Raw genomic sequence first — 18184 nt, 5'->3', positions numbered from 1 at the left:
AGTGGAGACAGTGGAGACAGTGATGCAGGAACTATAGAGGAGGATGTAGATGTAAGGGAGATAATCAATGAACCATCAACAGAATCTACAGGTAAGATATACAGGCTAGAGAGTTCAGTGATGCAGGAACTATAGAGGAGGAAGTAGATGTAAGGGAGATAAGAATCCAAAGGTAACGTATGAGCTGCACCTGATAGAAATTGACCTTATGCAAATAAATATCAATACATCTGTTAACCTATTTTAGAATGTCTTGTACAGATACATTTATATGTGCATTTGCATAATGTTGATTTTTATCTATTGCAGCTCATACATGTATAAAGACAACAGTGGTCTCCCCAGAATTTTCAAATAGTACCTTAGAAATTAATAAAGCACTGGTTTTCCAAAATATACAGCACCAATGCCCCTTTATATTCTATTATAAAATCATCCAAGACAGCACCATGGTAGAAAATATAGCACCAGGGTACCATGTTGCTTTTACTCACAGACCCCATTGAGAACACTGGACAATAGTTGTAATAATGTTATATCCATTGTTTTTGATGATGTTAACATCTATTTTTATAACAATTGTTGTACATTTATTAATGTATTACCCATGGCCAGTAGACTTTGGATTCAAAATAGGTCTTGAGGTACCTTAGTTTGGTTAGTTTTATCATCCTACAGAAACTATTCCTTCAATTACTGTTAATGGTGTATTTCACAAGGCATAAATGGACCACAGATACCATAAATATACAAACTATAGATCTAAATTCTTTTTTCTTTTATTGTTGCATTTAATTTTGGCACTTTAATGAAATTTGACTACTTTAAAAATATCTCAATTATTTCTTTAAAAAAAAAAGCAACTTTAGTTTAGATTTGTTTTCAATCAAGTTTACCTCCTAAGAAGTTTAGTATGTTCTCATTACAGTATACCACTAAAAGGCTGGTTTATAAACACATATCAATTTTTTTTGGTAGTAGAAAATTCAATACTCCAATCAAAAAAGAAAAACTAACCTTACCTGTTTTCTTTTGACTTCTTGTCCTGCAGTAAAGTGGTTACGTGCTTGATTGAGTTTTGTTAAGAAACAGTCATATCCAGTGGGTCTCATTGGGGTCTAAGCGTGACGCGGGATTGCCGATTTTTTGTAAGCATGACATGTGAAAGTCAAACTATTGTGGCGTGAAACGGGAAATGAGGTCTTGCGGGACCCGGGAAATGACAAAAAAATGAGAATTGCTTACGTACAGTGTAAGCGGGATACGGGAATCTGACAAAACAGTAAGCAGGATCCGGGATCGGAATCCCCCAATGAGACCCCCTATCCAGTTGGAGATGTTTAGACATGACCAAAGTCCTATAAATCCAGCACAGGTTCGTATCCTATTAACTTTTCACACCATAATCAGTTGATTTATTCTTTCCATTTTCAGTTGATGTTGATGTCACAGATTCTACTGAGGCAGTTCAAGATCTTAAAGAGGAAGTTCAGGATGAAGTGGAATCTCATCTACCACAACAGTCCCTAAGTGAACAAGTCACTACTGCTGAACAGGATGTGGCCGAGTTTATAAATGTTCAGGAGTCTGACTGTATGTATGATATAGATTTTATATTGTTCAAGCAATTTATAATTTTATATAAAAAAACATTTAACAAAAATACTTAAATAATTATAAACAAAAGGCAAACTATATTTGCGTTAAAAATTAATAGTTGTAAGGTTTTCATGTCTGTTTGGAAGGCATTTTTTGGTTCTTTCAAGTCATTGGTCAATGTTTAATTTTCATGGTTCTTTCAAGTCATTGGTCAATGTTTAATTTTGATGGTTCTTTCAAGTCATTGGTCAATGTTTAATTGTCATGGTTCTTTCAAGTCATTGTCAATGTTTAATTTTGATGGTTCTTTCAGGTCATTGGTCAATGTTTAATTGTCATGGTTCTTTCAAGTCATTGTCAATGTTTAATTTTGATGGTTCTTTCAAGTCATTGTCAATGTTTAATTGTCATGGTTCTTTCAAGTCATTGTCAATGTTTAATTTTCATGGTTCTTTCAAGTCATTGTCAATGTTTAATTTTGATGGTTCTTTCAAGTCATTGGTCAATGTTTAATTTTGATGGTTCTTTCAGGTCATTGGTCAATGTTTAATTTTGATGGTTCTTTCAAGTCATTGGTCAATGTTTAATTGTGATTGTTCTTTCAAGTCTTTGGTCAATGTTTAATTTTTATGGTTAGGCCTTTCTCTCAGATACTTTAAGCAAAAGATAACTAAATTCACAAATTATTGCAAAGTTTTTGTTAACGCCAATTATCTGACTAAGTAAGTATCGTAATAATAAGAACTCGCATTATAATATCTGATACACATATCTATTCAACCTTTCTTGAAATCGTAATAAGTTATCTCACATTTTTTCCAATTCTTCAAAATTTTCAATGATAAATGCATGCAATAATTTCTAAATTTACAGTAACGAATTTGGGGTATGGATTGATTGTAATGTGTAAATGTCTGTCTTGCATGCTTCATCCTATCTTGATTGATTGGTGAATGCTTTATGCCGCATCAACACAAAAAGGCATCTTCTCTTGACCTTATTGTCATGGTTTTTTTTTAGCATTGAGTTTTCCTTGTTTGTTTGGTTTTTAGTACCCTACCGACGAAGTCGAAGGAGACTTTGGTTTGCACTCTGTCTGTCTGTCTGTCTGTCTATCCATCAGTCCGGCAAATCAGTTTTCCACACTTTTTCTTCGTGCTTGAAAATATTGATTTGATATTTGGTATATTGTTTGATCATGTCAAGTTCGAATTTTGTTCCGACAGATAATTTTGTGCAGAGTTATGGTCCTTGGACTTAGAAAAATCACTTAAATAATCTGTTTTCCACACTTTTTTTCATCATTCTTGAAGATATTGACTTGATTTTTGTTATATAGTTTACGCCATGGCAAGTTATGGATCAAGTTAGCCTTTTGTTCCAGTACAATAAATTTTTAATTGGTAGGGGACTATGTATTGCCATGCAATACTCTCAGAATGCTTGTTAAGATACCATTAGAAATATAGCTATAGGTGTATCTACATTTGGTGCATAAGATGATTGTAATGTGTACATGTTTGTCTAGTAAGGTTTATCTCATCTTAATCATGATCAGTAAATATGGTGAGAAATTTCAGCATGTGCACAGTTGTCTTTAGTTGCTTACATCCACTTCATTTGAACTCTGGTGGATAGTTGTCTCATTGATAATCATACCACGTCTCTTTATTTTTATACTCTTAATTTGTTCAGTTATTTTTTGAAAGCAAATTAACAGAGGTAATCTCCTATTTTGCTTTATAATCTCTCGTTAACACAAGTGCTTTATCCATGTATAGTATAGAACATACAAAATCTGACAATAATGACTGTGAAAGTACTTTTAATTCGCCGTTACAGAATCTAATGCATCCTGGGTAATATTTTCAAAAGTGTACACCAAAATGTCCTGATTTGTTAAAACTGTCATAAACAATGGAAATTCAACCAATGACATGACGTTATTTTCATTTTGGGGTACGAACAATAAAATTACCCATGATGCTTTAGATTCTGAAACGGCCAATTGTGAGGTACCTATTTTCATAATTTTCGTGAAAGGCTTTCTTTATCCACGAATTTAGGTATCTAATGTAATATAACAACTGTTGTCCATATTAAGACAGATCCCATGTAGGTTTGACTACATTGATAAGGCCAATTAAAATTAATTGATAGATTTTCATCCCCGCCCGCCCCTCTGAAATTGTCCTGCCCCGATTTTTTTTATTTTTAAAAATTTACGATTTCCGGATTTTGTTCATTTCTGTTTCCGGTAACCGTCAAATATTTCGTTGCATTTAAAACTTCCTGTTTCAAATTTCGGTTTTTGTATTTCTTCGAGTAATTTAAAATGATTAATCTATCGAGAATAGAGATTTATAAAGAGAAAGCAGAAAATATCCTGGCTACAAGTAATGCGTTGTGTCTAAAAATGCAGATTTCGTTTTTTATTTATATAATAAATATTGTCTATTTTCTATAATGAACTTGTATCAGGCATTTTGGACTGTGAATGTTATCCAAAGCGCTAGAATCGTGGAACACATTGGCACGAAAAACATGAGTGGATTAAAGAAATTGATGCAAGCAAGAACTTGTTAAATTTATGACAGTGTGTTGAGTTCAAAAAGTCGGCAAAAATACACTTAGATTTACCCATGGCTATTATGTTATGTTGACAATCAACAACCACCCTCTAGCTGTCCCAATACCCTCAATAGAGTCATCAAAGTAATCAAACAACTTTTTTTTTTTGTTAAGTTCATGTTTAACATTATAATTATATTTGCATCTTGGAGAAGAATCATAAAAGCACCAAGTTGAACTCTATTACTTTCAAAACTGTTCAAACTATCATTAATTCTGTACTAAAGTCTTATAATTTTTGTAAAAATAAATTTGGTGAAGGTACATGTAGTCCAACTGAAGAGATAATTTCTCCCCGTTTTTGCTAATTACTTAAAATATATTTTTAAAGCAGCAATAACATGTAGAACAGTGGTTTCCAAAAAGAGATGAGGGTATCACCTGCCCAGTAGTCAACGCTTTTGTGTTGACATGAATATCAATAATGTAGTCAAGTTTTTAAATGTTCCGTTTACAAAACTTTGAATTTTTCAAAAAACTAAGAAATTTCTTATCCCAGGCATAGATTACCTTAGCCATATTTGGCACAACTTTATGGAATTTTGGATCCTCATCGCTTTTCAACTTTGTTCTTGTTTGGCTTTATAAATATTTTGATATGAGCGTCACTGATGAGTCTTATGTAGATGAAACGTGTGTCTGGCGTACTAAATTATTATCCGGGTACCTTTGATAACTATTCAAGATTAAAAAAAATATTTACGAGTCCTTACACATGTATATACATGATATATAAGTTTATTATTACACCTGCATACATGAACACGTCACAAGAGGATTTCATAAGAAATAAAAAATAAAAAATAAAATCCTCCCACCCGCCCCATTTTTTTTCAAAAATTTGGATGAAAATCTACTTAATTTTAGTTGGCCTAAGGGCATATAAACTAGAGAAAACATTGAACACCAGCACACACACTATCAACTATAAGCAGTGGGGTAGCACCAGTGAAGCATACATGTACAACTTCAGTTGGATTTTAATCTTTAATATCTTTAAGTTGTAAGACTTTTAACTTTTAAATTCTCATGAAAAATTAGTTTTGAATGATGAAAGTCAAACTTCTGGTGAAGATATATAACGATAAAGTGTTCATTTTATCTCCTCATATTTCTGGCTCTTAAAAATTAATAATTTCATATTGGGCTTTCTTTTTGTCCAGCCTGCCACTATAGTTGCAGGAAGCTCAAAATAGGGATAGTGATCCAGGGACGGCAGCGGTACCGTGGTGGTGGGGGCTGTTAGCTCACTTCTTCTTTATATTTTAGAAGGTGGAAGACCTGGATTCTTCATACTTTGTATATAGATACCTCATGTTACAAAGTTTCCGTCAGTCACATGTCCAATGTCCTTGACCTCATTTTTATGGTTCAGTGACTACTTGAAAAAAAAGTTAAGATTTTTTGTAATGTTAAATTCTCTCTTATTATAAGTAATAGGATAACTATGTTTTGTATTTGTGTACCTTGCAAGGTCCTCATGCCCGTCAGTCAGTTTTCGCTTGACCTTGACCTCATTTTATGGATCAGTGAACAAGGTAAAGTTTTGGTGGTCAAGTCCATAACTCAGATACTATAAGCACTAGGTCTTGTATATTTGGTTTGGTGTATGGAAGGACTGTGAGGTGTACATGTCCAACTGGCAGTTGTCATCTGACCTTGACCTCATTTTCATGAAATTTTAAATATCTTAATTTGTTTTAAGAAATAAGCTGATTCATCTCTAAATACAAATTGTCTCATTGAAGGAAATTACAAAGTAAACATGGTTCAGTGGTTATAGTTGAGATTTTGTGTTTTTGTCTGTTTTTCTTATACTGTATGCAATAGGTTTACTATATTTGGTTTATGGAATGATTATCAGGTGTACATGTCTAGCTGGCAGATGTCATCTGACCTTGACCTTATTTTCATGGTTAAGAGGTCAAAGTTAAGTTTTTGAGTTTTGGTCTTTTTTTCATATTCTGTATGCAATAGGTCAACTATATCTGGTGGATGGAAATATTTTATGGCCTCCTTTTCACAGTTCATTTTTCTGTGTTAAGTTTTTGTGTTTGGGTCTGTTTTTCTTAATCTATGAGCAATAGGTCAAGTATATTTGTTGTATGGAAGAATTGTTAGCTGGCATTGTACATCTGACCTTGACCTCATTTTCATATGGTTCATTGATCAATGTTTATTTTTCTTGGTTAATGTAAAGTTTATATGACAGTTGTAATAAAGCTTTATATTTAGGACTATCTGCATAATATAAATGATTAGTAAAGAAGGCCAGACATTTCAGCGTGTGCACTCTTGTTTATTTCTTAAGTATTAATTCAAAGTACATTTGTAGCATTTTTTATGCAACCTTTTTCTTTTAATGACATGTTTATGGCCTAATTAACACCTTCGATGATCATTAATCTGTTTATCATTCTATCTCAGGTTAATTAGTGTCACCAATTCTGATTACACAACAATTAAAATGTTTACTTTGCAATTTCCTTCAATGAGACAATTTGTATTTAGAGATGAATCAGCTTATTTCTTAAAGCAAATTGAGATATTTAAAATTTCATGAATGTTGTCAGAAATAAAAGACGAACATGAAAGTGAAAATGAACACCATATTATTATTTTCAAGAATCTTTGTTTCTGATTCTTCACCTGAATTTTTTTTAAAGAAAACTCAAATCCACTGAATTTAAGGACCCACAACCATGCAACGTTTGCTCAATCCAGGAAAATTGATAACGAGGAATAAAAGTACTTTCACAGTATGCACCTCCTGTAGCCAGAAAAAAAAACCTTGGTGACCCATACTCTTTATTATATTTTTGAAATAGCATGATATGAACCTCATTTTAGCATAGCTAGTATAGAAAATATCTATCACTTTTAATTTATACCCCTGTCTACCTAAAGTATATTTATTTTCTTTAGCTGTGTTTTTGGAGGACGACGAAGAATTGATTGAACTACAAGAAGAAGAACACAGAGTAAAATTAGAAGAGGAAGAACTCATAGCTATTGGTAATGTTCTCTTTTATTCATACTGTGTATGTCTCTACACCTATGTGTAAGGACTATATTGTTTTTATGTGACCGCCAAAAAATTGGTATCACGTTGTCGTCGTCCGAAGACATTTGGTTTTCGCACAATAACTTTAGTATAAGTATATAAATAGAAATCTATGAAATTTAAACACAAGTTTTATGACCACAAAAGGAAGGTTGGGATTGATTTTGAGGTCTATGGTCCCAACATTTTAGGAATTAGGGGCCAAAAAGGGGCCAATTTAGTGATATATGTACTACTTTCCAGTACGTTCTCTCTACTGGGCATGATTTTGTGGTATATATTGCATCTTACAAAATCTATCAAAATTATTTTTGCAAAGAATTCTGCTGAAGCCGTTGCTTGGGGCTGTCTTAGACTTACAGTGAGGTGAGAGTTTTTTTACTCCCCGTGTTGAAGGCCTCACTGTGACTTTGAGATGAAGAACAGCAATAAAATTCCTTTGCTTTTTGTGTGTTTTTTGCTGTTTTTGTGTCATGGCTGGATACCCCGTATCCTTAGTTTTTTCTAGATTTATAGTTATTGATTGATCATTTATTAGACAGCAACCCTAGTTAATGGAATTTAAAAAACTTGAAAAAGACATTTTGAAGACCATTTTCAGTTTTCTGATTAAAAAAATCAGTACCACAAGCTCTTATTATCCCTTAGTATCTCAAGTGAGTTTGGCAGTATACTTATCAGATGATGATGGCTGCTTAATGACCTACGACAAATTAAATACATATTCAGGACCAGAACATGCTATTGTAATATGAATATAAGCCTTGTTTTGTACTAGACTGACACACTGAGTGAAATTTGTAATGTGTGTGCTTATTAACAAGGTAACTGTCTAAAGGAAGACATGTCACACAGTATTCTGACTCCAAGTCAACCTTCTTTGATCTGAGTTCTTCATGTCCAATGTTTTAGCAGAGAAGCAGTAAATGTCAACTTTAGAGTCTTTGGTTTGACCATGCCACGGTTCAAACTAACTATGTCTTAAGGTGGTACCCAACACTACAGGGAGATAACTCTGTAAAGTCAGCTAAACGTTTTAATTACGTTGTGGTGGTAAGGGAATATTAAGCTTCTCAATGATCAAAATTGGTGTTTGTCAAACTGCTATATAACCAGTGTAATTTTTCTGATAAAACGGTTGGTTCAAATTTTGAAATTTTTATATTTTTGTTCAAGGGTCAAATAAAATACTTTGTCAAAATTTTATGAAAATGAAACGAGCCAAATTAATTTGAGTGAAAGTGTTAGATACCACCTTAAGTATAAGATGATATTATATTATTACTCATAATACTCCTGTGCAAGTTCATGTGAGACTCTAGTTTGGTAAAGAGTGTACTGTCTTAAAGTTGAAATTACTGATTTAAAACATTTATTTTATCATCATTGATCATCGAAACATTTTGTTGCTGTTTATTTATATTTATCTGCATAGAAATCCACATCAAGTAGTTTGTTATGTTTTACAGAGGGTTGCCTATAATTGCTTACATCCACTTCATTTGAACTGGGGTGGAAAGTTGTCGCTTTGGTAATCATACTACATCTCCTTATTTTTATATGAAGGAAGTTGCTACTCTTTTTTTTAAATGTTTTCTAAGAATTTGAAATCCTCTGGTTTTATCCATGTAGTGCCGTAAAAAGATATGCCTGCTAACCCTTACTTTTATCTTCATAATTTTATAACATATTGTTTCTAAAAAATCAATTTTTGATAATCTTATAAAATCCTGCGTATAGAATTTCACATCAAATAATCAGCGTTTAACAATGTTGTGTTTTACAGAGGGGAACTCAGAACCAAAATAGAGACGGAGAAGAATGAGATAGATAGATTACAACAGGAGATTACTGAGTTACAATATCTACGTCAAGACTCAGACCTGGAGGAATACAGCTCTTCCTTAGACTCTTATTAATACAATGTTATATATTACAGAGGGAGAACTCAGAACTAAGATAGAGACGGAGAAGAATGAGATAGATAGATTACAACAGGAGATTACTGAGTTACAATATCTACGTCAAGACTCAGACCTGGAGGAGTACAGCTCTACCTCAGACTCCAGCTCTGACGAGGACGAGGATGAGGAAGATCTACAAGAAATACTCAATGATCTGTTAGAGGACAATGAATCGCTAGAGGTTAGTATTTAAATATGTACAAGGATTTTATTTTAGTTTGACAACTCATGTTTTTGTAAAAAGACATATTTTTGGAACCATTCCCTTTTTGTTTGACAACTAATGCATGTATAGGGACATATACGGTTGGACCCCCCTCATTACTAGACTAACAATTAAATTTGAATAGGGCTTGCATAATGAACCATATCATGTGCACACGGAAAAAAAAGATATTCTCTCCTTTAGATTTTACTTTTCCCAAGTTCTGGGAATATAACTATAAAACTAAAAAATGCTTGAGCAGTTTTCATGAAACTTTGGTGCAATGTTTATATGTATTGACTTAAATTCCATTTCGATTTTTAAAAAAATCTGATTTTATGTTTTGGAGTACTGTAAACCGGGGAAAAGTTTTATTTTTTGCTATTTTCGCGGTAGCAGTTGGTATGCAAAAATAAAACTACTGCGAATATTTAACTGGAGAAGATGTGTTTCCAACCTATATCGCTGTATAGTCATTAAACAAAATCTACTCAAAGCACATGATCAGAAAAAAGTATATGTCGACGACAAATGTATACCATTGCAACAACTTTTTAATGGACACTACTTTACCTTTGATTCTAAAAGTTTTTATACAAAGACATTTGGTAATAAAATATTTATTAATAATAATGACAAATGGATTAAAAATTATCTCAAGTCTATTTCCGTCACTGATAAAATTGTTATAAAAACAACACACATTACACATGTTACAGGTAAAGTACACCTGTAAATCGTTTTATACCGATTGACACATTGTAGCTGTCACATAGATCAAAGGATTTATTGATTAACTTTTATGCCTGCGGCTTCGAAAGTGCTACGAATAAGGTCATTCTTTGTTTCTAATTGTTTTTGTGTTTTCACTAGCCAGCGGGCGTGCAGTGGTTTAGTAATGCTTAATCTCATGTCAAATTCACATTTATCAAGTTTTTTCTTTTTTTTTTGAGAAATTTTGCCACTTCGTCTGCATACCAATCTTGGAACTTTGCCCTTAAAATATCTTTATACACTTTTTTGACACGTAAATCAAGGGGCTGTAACTGGTCTGTACATCCAGCTGGAACATACACTACTTTAATGTTGGCTCTGTGTAGAGCATCTAAAACGGATGCATGTCTATGAGCACTAAACACATCAAGTATCGCTAAAGCAGGCTGTTTTAAGGGTAAATCAAGTTCATCATGTTTATCCGTTACATACGGCACAAGCAAATGTTCTATGTAATGCATCATAGTGTCAGTATTGCTCCAATGATTTTCCGAATGGTAAATATTCCATATTTTGGATGACATTGTTCAGTTGTCCCGGCATAAATAATCTGTGGAGGAAGAAGAACACCAGACTTAGATATTGTTAACAACGCAGTGATTTGACGTTTATCATTTATGCCAACAATATAGACCTGCTTACTGCCTTTAGCGTCCATTGTCCAGTCACCACCAGGAATAAGATTTACACCAGTTTGGTCCCAATTGAAAATTAAATCATCTGGAATTTTATTTTCCCCAACACATTTTTCAATTCTATGAATGTAATCCTGTTTTGTTTTTTCGAAGTCTTCTGGTTGGGACCTTGCTGCTTTCGTTCCCTTACGTTTTGTATATCTCAAACGATGTAACACAGATTCAGCCCAAGTTTTCGTTAAATCTAAGGTTTCTAAAAGTTCAGAATCATGATATTTGAGTATTCCTTTAGCAGACGAAATAACTAGTTGATTATTAACTATCCCACAGAATGCTCGCATGCTTTTTATATAATCCAACAATTCTGCATCGTACTTCCCAAGAAGAAGAGGTCTACCACCATCTTTTTTAGGAAGTTCGGCTGCATTTTCAAATTGTTTATGTAATCCACGTCTCATATATGAAGACTTTATGCTCCGAATATTGATTGATTCACAGGACTTCCAAGATCAGTTGTAAATTTCCTTGCAGTATTTTGAACACCTTTTTCAATAGCATATTTTGCCATTTTAGCACGAACCTCTGGTGAATAATTATTGTAATTTCCCCGCTTACATTTTGTGCCACCTTTACCAACAGGTGAATTATCTACCAAGATATTTTGAACTTCTGTATTTGCACTTTGAAATGCAGGATTGTCCGTTTTCGGAAGTAAGGGAGGCCTCGGTGATGAAGTTTTAATCAGAAATTTATACATCTTTCCACTACGATAGCTTAAGAAACAACTAATGAATTTAGATTTTATTTTTATTTACAAATGAAAACTATTCACTTGCCCAAACAATTTATTGATTGATATCAGTTTAAGTTACTAACGACATACGAGTATAATATAGTTCACTAATTAATGGTACACAAACAAATGTGCAGTTTTAAAATTTAAAGATATTTTTCGGGACATCGTAAAAACCCGAATTTAAAACGACGCGAAACTAGATTAACTTGGCAAATCGCGATATAAAGACGGCGCGAAAATTTCCCGTTTTACTGTATTAAGACTTAATTCATAAAAAAGAGGGGATTTTCTTGTTTTTGTTCAATAATGAAAAATCCGCTGAAACTTTGGTGACACTATTATATCTATTGAAATAAGCTCCCTTTTGTTTTTTTTATAAATTTCTGATATGAAATTGGGGAGTAAATATGGAACTTTATTCGATGAAAATTTGTCAAAAACTGTCCATTTTTCACACTTTGGACTATTATAAAATTTTGTTGGTTTAAAAATCAAGGCCACAAATTTAGTTAAACATGATGAATGCCTTAATCATGCTAAATTATTCATGTTTTGTGTCAATGGGTACCACTATGCGTGCATGTTTTATTTTAAGTGGAAAGGGGGGGGTCTCTTTGAGAAGAGCTCACAGTATTTCTAGTTGATTCATTTAAAACAAAGGATAGAAGGGCGATAGGCCTATCATGCGTTAATGTCTCAGCTCTTTATATGTTTTTTTTTGCATAATGCATTATTGAATGTATAAAATCATTACTCTGATTGTTGTAGCAGAATTCTTTCAGGCAAGCAAACAAATTTCAATTGATTCCTTAGATGTCCACCCTATTCAATATCCAAACAAGTATCATGCATCTGCACATTTTAAAGACAAAATTTGAAAAAGAAAAATCCCTACCTGTACCCAAATCTACTTACTTAATTTTGCCCTTGCATGAAATATGGGCAACATGTGGTGCTATACCCTATATCAGGTTTCTTATGTTGTACTGTTACACCAGTGTCACAGGTTAGGGGAGGGTTTGGATCACGCTAACATGTTTAACCCCCCCCCCCACACACATTCTGGAGCTTGTAATTCAATGGTTGTTGTTTGTTGCTGTGGTACATATTTGTTTTTTGTTCATTTATTTTCATAACTTAGGCCGTTAGTTTTCTCGTTTGAAATGTTTTACATTTGTTATTTCGGGGCCTTTTTATCTGACTATGCGGTATTGGCTTTGCTCGTTGTTGAAGGCTGTATGGTGACCTATAGTTGTTAATTTCTGTGTCATTTGATCTCTTGTGAAGAGTTGTCTCATTGGCAATCATACCACATCTTCTTTTTTATATAGACTTCTACACTTGGGAATAATATCTCTTGAATGTATAGAAGGTAGAATATTGAATGATAAAAGACACTAATTGTTTGTTGTAGAATTCATGTAAAACTGATATATGTGACAAAGGTAACGAGTCATCATTATATAACTCAGTTACTCACATTATCATTAAATCTGGCATGTACTTTACTTTAAATATTATTTGTTTTGTAGTGTTTATTCATAATAAGCAGGGTGGTTACATTAAATTAAGCCATAACCTATATCTTTACCATTCTTGGTCTGATAATTAACTCTAACATTAACTTGAACTTACTGTCAAAAGATCAAAGACAAGGTCACAGCAGCTAGTAATAGATTATAATTTGTGCAAAATGTTTGGGTTCTGGTAGTTATCTCTGAACCAAATTTTAAATACCAAATTAAGTTTGATAATGGTCCATTTGATGAGGAACAAGTCAATTGATTTGAGGTGACCAGATCAAGGTCAAGGTCAAAGTAGTAACTGGTGGACTAGCATTAGGCCAAATTAAAAATATGTTTGTTTCCCCTCCCCCACCTGGGTCAATAATAAGCCCCCGGGTCAAAAAATTATTTTCCACAAAAAAATCGAAATTATTTTTTTCCTGAAAATAATTTGTTTCCATTTTTGGAAAGTGCTTGAAAGCAGAAGGATTGATAATCTAAATAAATACACTCAAATTGAGCACAATCAACTGATAAGTGGCCTGGACTGGACAAGTCAAACCATTCATGTGACCATGCTATGACAATCACATCCAGTTAAAAAAAAAAAAAAAAAAGATACAGCCTTCCTGGTCTGTTTACAAAGGGTAGACCCGGGGGAGGGGAAACAGACATTCTTTTAAAGGTGGCCTTAGACCACAATTTTAGTTCTAGATCATTGCTTTTCAGGCAATGGCATCATCAGCTTCACTGTTGTCATAAAAAATTATAAAGTTTTCTGCTTAAGTTAGTTATAGATAAATGATATTTTGTATGAAGTTGCATTGCTATCAGTTCAAATCAGTATTTTGAGTCCCTGTTCCTGTATGTCATTGTCCGGTGACCTTCAATTAGTAAGTTTCTGCTTAAGTTAGTTTGATAGAAACTACTTACAATAGACAAAAAAAATTTCTATAAAGTTACATTACTGTTTGTACATCTTAGTTTGTCAACCATTTCTAAGCCCCACCCACTAGTTCATAGTCCAGTGACAATGAACTAATTAGCATAGCATAGTCCATCAGATTGCCTTTTTCTGAGTTTGATGCTGTCAGGCGAGACATATCTCTGTGTCAACAGTTTATTTATTTTATCAATCTTATCTGTTGAATATTTATAATCACATGTCTATTCTCTATCATCATAAATATTTAGAATAGTTCTATGTAATGTTCTTCGTCAAGACAGAAAGAGATTGTTACCTAACTATTGTACCTTTTGTCCAAATATATATAAATTTCAACAATTAATGAGCTTAAGTAACTTTACTGTTCTTGAAAAAGTATGTAGATTTATATAGATTATAAATGTGAGGGTCACTCCTACTGGTCAGTCTGTAATTCAATACTTTATATCTGTATTGTTCACATGTGTTTTAATATTTAATGTAATTGTTTATACATAGATTCCACCACAGCAACTAGTGTGTTACAATATTTCTCTACTCAATACACTTAAATTTTATTTTTTAAAGCGTGAGGCTTGCCGAGGTTTGTGAATAATTAAAATTTAACTGTTGAGAGTGGAGAAATTAAAATTTCATCTCATTGGTTAAATCAATCATGATGAATAAAAGAAGCAGAAGATACCATAGAACATGGAAAAAGTAAAAACAAAAACCAACACTAATCAGGTCTATAAAACACTTCTTAAAAAAATAAGACTGACAACACTAGCACACCTAGAATTGATTTCAGGTGATTTTCACAATAAGAAGATTCTGTGCTGCATGTGGGAACCTTTGTGTTGCTTTTACAAATTTCTAACACATGAAATTCTTTTTTTTCAAAATTGTGGGTTTAGTCAGATTTATTAGAACCATGTATTATACATACAATAATCCTGTCCATAATTTGTCAGGGGAAAAAACATGATATTTTTTCATTATGAATCTGTAGAACAAACATAGACAGAAGTGCAGGGGGATTTAAAAAAAAATTGTATAGATAAGGGAAAGAAGGGAATTTGGAATAGCTGACAATCATTATGATGCAGACAAATTGATAATGTTAATGTAATTGAGAATCAACATTACTATCCTGGACAAAATTAACCTCTGTCAGAATTGTAGGATTTTAGTTTTCAAATTGTTTTAGTCTTTAACTGAGTTTCAATCTGTATTTCAGAAAAAGAATGCTGATTTGTGCAATAAAATTCATGAAGAAAGGATGATTTGTTTAGCAGTCAAAGTTGAAATTAGAATGTTACAACAAAAACAATTAGAAAGTTCGGGAGATTTGGAGAAAGACTTATTATGGTGATTTTGTTGTATCAGATAAAGGATACATGTATATATGTCACTAATTGGGCATAGAAGAACATTGGAAAAGTGCTCCAAGTAATCTATAAGAGGCATTAGTAGTAAATACTGTAGAATTAATATCATTATTTATTATTGTGACTCCTTGAATACCATCCTTAATAAAATATTAGATAATGTGGTATATATTTACTCAAATATATCATTATCATTATCACACTCAACTACAGGCCTGCCAGCCGACATGTAAAAACTTCTCAGCAGACCAATAGAATGTAACTACAATTTTTCGTAAAATTCTGCTTAGTCGTGTAGATTCCAAAGTTCATCGTGAAGACTGACTGACTAACTGGTTACGGTTTTGAAGTACAAATTCATCTGTCATCATTGATGTATGGTAGTTGGTAAATAAACTTGTTAAAATGTAATCAATATAATATAGCTTGCTGTGTATACATATCCATTTTTTCTGTAAATGATAAATTAATGCAGGTTTAGCATTGTTAGAAAGCTATTAGAAAAAAACAGCTTGATTTGTATGATTTGTGTGTAAAAATGAACACACATGTTTTTACATTAACAGCATCATGTTAGTTGATTCATTGATTTGATCTTCAAAAGTGTGGTCAAAATGATGTTGGGTGAATGCATGTGATTTGTTTAGGGGCCAGTTGAAGGAAGCCTCCGGGTGCGGGAATTTTTCGCTACATTGAAGACCTGTTGGTGACCTTCTGCTGTTTTTTTTTTTGTTTTTTTCTATGGTCGGGTTGTTGTCTCTTTGGCACATTCCCCATTTCCATTCTCAATTGTATGTGAGGCAACCATGTGGGTAAACACCAAGATTGGACAAATGTGTTTATAATTGTTTTTATCATTGTTTAGTGTATCCCTTTTTGTTGTTAATATCTTTAACAATTAGAAAAAGATGTTATTTATTTTTAAACTTTATTTTCTGGATGTTCAATATAGTAATGAATAAATATTTGAAGGTGATGTCTACATTATGTAATTATCATGTTAATAGTGCTATAATAATATACATCATTCCAAGTAACTGTTTAGATTGAAGCTTTACTATCTTAAGTAAATATTTTTATCTTTGCCATATTGAGTAAAATCCTGTTTTATTCATGTAAAAAATTTAGATTTCTAAATGCGAGTTTAAATTATTGAGATTATAACCATGTTGATTTCTTTGCAGTAATAAAAACATCGCAATAATTTCTGAATTCACATTATGTAATTATCATATTAATAGTGCTATTATAATATACATCATTCCAAGTTACTATTTAGATTGAAGCTTTTCTGTCTTAAGTAAATATTTTGATATTGAGTAGAATCATGGAAATATAAATTGATGAGAGAAAAGTGGGATAAAGGTGAGGGAACCATAATTTAGTGAAGAGATGAAATACCAAAAAAGCAAGAAAGGGAGGGATGAAACTTTCTATTTAATCTCACTTGCCTACAATATAGTGTTAACTAACCCTAGGTTAATAGAAAAATGACCAAACACTGTAGTTGAGCTGAAATATTAGTGAATAAATTAGGTTTAAATGTTCAACTTGTTCAACAATTGTAAGTGTTTATCTCAACCACATAAATGCTTCTTGCATTTGGTATTGTGTGTGCAATATTTTGTATTGTTTACTGTATATTACTAGTATTCTGATTGTATTGTGCAAATAAAAATACTACTAAGACTTTTGTCTTCATTATAAGGGCTGTATAATCTCAATTAAAACTATCAGTTACTTTGTTCTTGTTAGATGTTAATCAAAGTTTCATACAATTACTAAAAATTTCAGTTGCCTGTTTGTAAGTGGAGTATAAAATTATTGCTTACTATTTATGCCTTAACTAGGATATTGTCAGGTTTGTTGATTTCTGGACTGTGTGTCTGTCTTTTTTCAAATCTTTAGTCTCATATCAGGTTAACGTGTTTGTTTATAGTACTTTAGCATGAAGCTGTGATGACAACAGATTCAAATTTATTTGTTGAAGGGGCAGGGTGTCAAATGGACAATTATTTATGTTTTTTTTCGTGTGTTTTTTGTTTTTGTTTGAGTTGACTTGTCATTTTAACACAAAACAAAGCCTTAAAACATTTTTTTTTCTGTTTGTCCAGCGAAGGTTATCATCATTGAAAGTTTTTGACCAACACTTTCTATCAAACACAAATATTCTTCCTCCATTGTATCAATTTTATGCAAAAATGCTAGGTGAGTGACAGGTCTCATGCATATATATGTGTATTGATCTTCTACGTATGTATTTCAGTGATCCTTGGTATCCGCTTTGACTTTTTAAAGTAGATTATGCAAAAGACATTTCCAAAGTGAAAGTGTGGATGGTTCTAATAAAATAGTGTTATGTCATTTGTTGAATTGTATTTTTAGCTCACCATTCCTAAAAGTCATGCGAAATTTTGCCATCACCTATCATCTGTTGTCTATCGTCCATGATCGTTAATTTTCAATAAAATCTACAAAACTACTTGATCTGCATGTTCCTTACTGTATCTTGTTTAAAAGATGGGAATTTGATCCATCCACAATTATGGCAACTGTTACTTAAACATATGTTAAAATCCAACAGGAATGAAATGCTAATTTTAAGTTATATCTAAAAATTAAAAGCAATTAGTGCAAATCTGACAGGGTAAAAATTAACAGTATGTCGATGTCTATCTCCTTCAGGATTTTGAGA

General features: G+C 32.4%; 1 protein-coding gene and 1 pseudogene across 2 annotated transcripts in view; one reads left to right on the top strand and one right to left on the bottom strand.

The window, feature by feature from the left end:
• Positions 1 to 17178, top strand: part of LOC139496341 (ralA-binding protein 1-like) — a 52343-nt gene extending 35165 nt beyond the window's left edge. The window contains exons 13-17 of one of the 2 annotated variants that reach the window (XR_011657625.1): positions 1435 to 1593; positions 7156 to 7245; positions 9234 to 9439; positions 15339 to 16092; positions 16392 to 17178. Coding sequence is in view for 1 of the 2 variants with exons in the window: in XM_071284859.1 (XP_071140960.1) it covers positions 1435 to 1593; positions 7156 to 7245; positions 9234 to 9439; positions 15339 to 15473 (590 nt within the window). In the remaining variant the exon portion in view is untranslated. Of the gene's footprint in view, positions 1 to 1434; positions 1594 to 7155; positions 7246 to 9233; positions 9440 to 15338 lie in introns of both variants that reach the window. The other variant, XM_071284859.1, reaches the window with a different exon arrangement.
• Positions 10250 to 11629, bottom strand: LOC139495344 (uncharacterized; annotated as a pseudogene).
• Positions 17179 to 18184: the final 1006 nt, after the last annotated feature.

This window comes from Mytilus edulis, chromosome 11, assembly GCF_963676685.1.
Source record: "Mytilus edulis chromosome 11, xbMytEdul2.2, whole genome shotgun sequence".
Lineage (NCBI taxonomy): Eukaryota > Metazoa > Mollusca > Bivalvia > Mytilida > Mytilidae > Mytilus > Mytilus edulis.
This window is presented reverse-complemented; position numbering and strand designations above follow the sequence as displayed.